Source organism: Sinocyclocheilus grahami, unplaced genomic scaffold (assembly GCF_001515645.1).
Source record: "Sinocyclocheilus grahami isolate Dianchi unplaced genomic scaffold, SAMN03320097.WGS_v1.1 scaffold72.1, whole genome shotgun sequence".
NCBI lineage: Eukaryota > Metazoa > Chordata > Actinopteri > Cypriniformes > Cyprinidae > Sinocyclocheilus > Sinocyclocheilus grahami.
The window spans coordinates 1958162-1963481 of record NW_015505251.1 but is presented as its reverse complement, the minus strand read 5'-3'; the positions used below and the strand labels follow the sequence as shown (position 1 = coordinate 1963481).

Genomic DNA, 5320 nt, shown 5'->3' with positions numbered 1-5320 from the left:
TGACTGGCCAGCAAACTCACCAGACCTGAACCCCATAGAGAATCTGCGTATGAGTTGAAGGCCACTGTCAAAGAAACCTGGGCTTCCATACCACCTCAGCAGTGCCACAAACTGATCACCTCCATGCCACGCCGAATTGAGGCAGTAATTAAAGCAAAAGGAGCCCCTACCAAGTATTGAGTACATGTACAGTAAATGAACATACTTTCCAGAAGGCCAACAATTCACTAAAAATGTTTTTTTTATTGGTCTTATGAAGTATTCTAATTTGTTGAGCGGGTTTTTGTTAAATGTGAGCCAAAATCACCACAATTAAAAGAACCAAAGACTTAAACTACTTCAGTCTGTGTGCATCGAATTTATTTAATACACGAGTTTCACAATTTGAGTACTGAAATAAATGAACTTTTCCACGACATTCTAATTTATTGAGATGCACCTGTACAAGTGAAAATCAATACACGGCATAAATTATAAATTAATTATTATTAATTATTCGGCAGAATATTAGCGAAAGTGGTTTTCTCCTTTATCTCATACATGACGTAAGCGTGCTCCGGCCCGGAATGTTTAGTGCAAGTGTGAGTGCAGGCCAGCGGGGGAGTGGGGAGGGGGGATAATCGCGCTCGGTTCAAGGCAACCGTGCCTAGTGTGAGTAGGAGTCACGCAATACCAGGTCTATCAAACCTCCTAGCAAACCTTCATTTTTTGGCCTCCGGTTCTTTTCAACGTAGGCTACTGTGGCGTCTTTATTTCTTTATTCTTATTTGCGACTACGCTAATTTGCGCTGCGTTGATCGATATGTAAATGAGATGGTGCGTCTGTGTTTTTTAATTTGCGCGTTGTTAGTAAATCACCCGCAGAAATTTCCCCTCCTATCGGCGCTGTTTTGGAATTGCGCTCGCGCTAATTTGCCCTGTTTAGTAAATCTGTCCCTAAAAAAATCTGAATTGTTCCTAACTTTTAACTGGTAGTGTAGGAATAGCCATTCACTAAACTATAGCCAGAACTTGTTACATTACAGATGGTCTGTCTGTCATAGACTTCAAAAATAAATGGACATTGCTGACAGACTCATTCTGCTGATGACTGACCTCTCAGTTCAGCAGCTGTTCTGACAGCACTGATTGATTGTGTGATGATTAATTTTGTATCTGAGAAATGAGTGCATGGGCTTTCCTTGTCTTATTATAGACTGTAGCCCAATTAATTTCTCATAAAAGTAAATGTCTTTAGGGGAACTTGCTAAGGCAGTTTGTAATTGCACATATACTGTATTGCACTGTATGGTGTCTTTACAGACACTTGTGTTCAGTAATGCTTACAGCAAACTTAAATGAAGTGAATTAACTGTCTTTTTAATGTAGTGCGAGTACCGAGGAGAGTGGCCAATCATATTCCTGACGAGATCCTCAAAGATCCAGAGCTCATTGAGGCCATTAAGGCTTTGCCAGCTAACTACAATTTTGAGATCCACAAAACAATATGGAGGGTGCGACAAGCCAAAGCCAAGAGAGGTGAGTACATTTAAAATGTTTTTTTTAAAAGTTAATAAAATGGTAAAACGACAGTGCTTTGTTATGCATTTAGGGTTATATTGAGGTATTTACTTTAGATATCATTTTTCCACTATGTGTGCGAATAAACTTTTGATTTGCTGCCTACTTCAACAAAAGGGACAACACTGCTATATATTGTAGGTATCTGCAAAATGGTTATATGTTGTATTTTTTTGTTATTAGGCTTACAGTTTCAGTTCCAGAACATTAGTCATTCTGATTGTCTGTCTATAGAGAATTAAATTACCTTAAAGTTCATCTCTGTTTGCAGGATAATGCAGTAGCATTACATAATGTATGTCTTGAGCTCATTGTTTTTATGAGAGCATACAGGCTGCATTATATAGATTAATGTTATTCACTATTGTGTTATTTTAGTTATACGGACAGAGTCAAGCAAACTGAAAAGCAGAATTGCCTTGGAGGTTTCCACAGGCATAAATTAAGATGTGGTCTTTTTGTTGTTCCCTGGAACAAAGTGCAAACTTTAAAATTACTGCAGAGGGCTGCTTTAAATCAGCTGGGAAAATTGGTGAAATTCGTGATGACATTTAGAGGCATAATTACCTAATTTTATCAGAACTTTGGTTCAGCAAAATGTGGAAGATATGGTTATTAGCTTATTAACCATCAACTGATTCTGCTGAATAACAAGGACGTGTTTGCCACAGTACAGAATTACTTTTATTCTTCAGAGCACAGCAGCTTGAAATATCTTGGCATTTGATTTTTATTCAGATTTTGGTAACACTTTACATTGAGGTTAAATTTGTTAACTTTGTTCATTCATTATGCATTAAGTGCATTACAGAATTTACCTGGGTTAATGTTAATAGTTTTTAACATTTTAAGCTTTGTAAATAGTTAATATATGTTGAATCTACATGAATTAGCAACAAACAATATTATATTGAAAATTAAACATTAACTTAGATTTAGGGCTGTGCAAATAATCGAATGCGATTTTCATGCGCATCGCGTCAGTAAAGCCGGTTCTGTGATTAGTAGTAAATCTCTAGCATGTGCTTTCAGATGGAGCATCATTTACTACACAGAGCCGTAAGTTCACTGACAAGCTACGCAAAATCGCATTCATAATCGGCAATGAATTCAGCAATATATCTTATAAGGCACCATGTATTTTACACAGCATCAGACAGAATTAGCGCATGCAGATTTATCTCGATGTTTCTTTTAAAAACCGATCTGGATTTTATAGCTGACAGATATCGCAAACACGATGAAGTATTAAATTAGTAGTAAATCTCTAGCATGTGCTTTCAGATGGAGCATCATTTACTACACAGAGCCGTAAGTTCACTGACAAGCTACGCAAAATCGCATTCATAATCGGCAATGAATTCGATTTTGCGTAGCTTGTTAGTGAACTACGGCTCTGTGTAGTAAATGCCGCTCCATTTGAAAGCACGTGCTAGAGATTTCCTACTAATCACAGAACCGGCTTTACTGACGCGATGGGCATGAAAATCGCATTCGATTATTTGCACAGCCCTACTTAGATTAATAAACGATGTTTAAAAATTGTTGTTTGTCATTAGCTTATGAAGTCTAATGCATTACATGAGGCTGAGGAATTGAAACTTATTGTAAAGTGTTACTTCATTTCTAACAATTATTGAGGTCTCAATTATTTATTCTTTGGATAAATATGTGATAAATTAAAGGTTCTAGTTGTTTTGTTGTGATGTTTTAATCTGTGTCCACAACGGCCAGTGTTTTGCATAAAAATGTTATATCCTCTGTAGTGACTTCCATAAGTGGTTTTTGCAAAAAACCTGTCAGATTGGTGTGCAATTAATTAGCAATTATAAGTGGTCAAGACTTCCCAGGGTCGCCCCACGCTATCTTACTATAGCATTTTACTTTAGACTATCCACTTTAATGGATGAAATTACATCTTATTCTAACGCATGTGCTTTACCTCCTCAAGCTAACCTCAGAGAATTTCATCACGGCATAAAAAAGGTGATGAAATCACAGCAAGCAGCTCGCTAATCCTATTATTTGTGCGGTATCATTTATCGTTATGCTAATTTAATCCTCATTTAGTTTGATGCATCCAATCAAGAGCTGTTTATCTTGCTGTTGATGATGAATTGACTCTGCTTGTCGTGAGTGCTGTAGCTTAGACTTGTGGGTCTTGATCCAGCAACCCTTTGGCTGTTTGCTTGTTTAGCCTGCGTTCTTAATCTGCCATAACCATTGGGATGGCTGTGAACCGCAAGCCAAAGATGTTATACCAATGACACTGTCCTTAACATGTCAGAACAGCTGAGTCAAAATAGGCCAGTAGTGCAGTTGTGTGAACACCCAAAGTTTGGTTTCAAGAAATGCCATTTGAAATGTGACCTTTTTGGGCTTCGAATTGCGATTTGTCTCTTTAAATCTCACCCGACTGACCTCGTATCCTCTGACTTTGGTCATGCGTCACTGTCTGATGACAATTCATCCCAAGGGCCTGTTGAAGCATGTCCTCCATCATTCTAGTGCAGGTGTCAAAGAGCCTTCTGGATGGGTCATTACACAGTAAGATGAAATAGAGCAAGGCGAGAGGTTGGTCTCAGTATATTTAGGCCCAATCCCAATTCTATTTTATACCCATTCCCCTTGTCCCTTGAAACAGAGTGTCAAGGGGTAGGGGTGAAAATATTCCCCTAAGAATTGGGACACCACTACTACACGTCACCATACGTCGTCTAGCTCCTACAATACACTCACCTGTTGTGCATTAGAGGTTTTAATTACCATTCTATATTAATGCGCTGCTTACTGACACACACACACACACACACACACACATATATATATATATATATATATACAGTGGGGCAAAAAAGTATTTAGTCAGCCACCAATTGTGCAAGTTCTCCCACTTAAAAAGATGAGAGAGGCCTGTAATTTTCATCATAGGTATACCTCAACTATGAGAGACAAAATGAGAAAGAAAAATCCAGAAAATCACATTGTAGGATTTTTATAGATTTTTCCCCCACTGTATATATATCTGAGATCACGCAGCTCACACATCCAGGAGAAAAGAAACTTGTCAACGCTGCCCCACGACTTTTATTAATAGCAGTTTAAATACTGAATCACTACATTATATTTTCCAGCAATAAGTTTCCAACGGGACATCAGGGACTGTAACATCGTTTGTTTGTCTGAAACATGGCTAACGACCTCGGTCCTGGACTCTGCTGTATCGCCGTCTGATAACTTCTCTGTTTTAAGGATGGACAGAACAGCTGAGGCCGGTAAATCCAAAGGTGGTGGAGTGTGTTTCATGACTAACAAGAAATGGTGTGACCCCAGGAATATCTCCACTCTGTTGCGCTCCTGCTCGCCTCATCTGGAACATTTATCCATTATTTGCCATTCATTCTATCTGCCCTGGGAGTTTTCATCGATCATTGTTACTGCTGTTTACATTCCACCACAGGCATACACCAGTTTGGCTTTGTCTAAGCTTCACGATGTGCTCAGCGGTTACATTAACAAACATCCTGACGCTGCTTTTATCATCGCGGGGGACTTTAACAAAGCCAGCCTCAAGCGGGTCATGCCGAACTTTTATCAACATATATCCTGTCCAACTAGAGGACCGAATACGCTGGATCATTGCTACTCTCAGTATAAGAATGCCTACAAAGCTCGCTCACTACCGGCTTTTGGCAAATCTGACCATGCCGCCATTTTTCTCACACCGGAATATAAACAAAGGCTCGTTCAAGAACCCCCG

At 38.9% G+C, this 5320-nt stretch overlaps 1 protein-coding gene across 1 annotated transcript in view; it reads left to right on the top strand.

The window, feature by feature from the left end:
* dph1 (diphthamide biosynthesis 1) overlaps window positions 1-5320 on the top strand; it is a 125975-nt gene that overhangs the window by 685 nt on the left and 119970 nt on the right. Inside the window, exon 2 of the mRNA XM_016272703.1 lies at window positions 1369-1518. Within this exon, the coding sequence (XP_016128189.1) occupies window positions 1369-1518 (150 nt within the window). The remainder of the gene's footprint in view (window positions 1-1368; window positions 1519-5320) is intronic.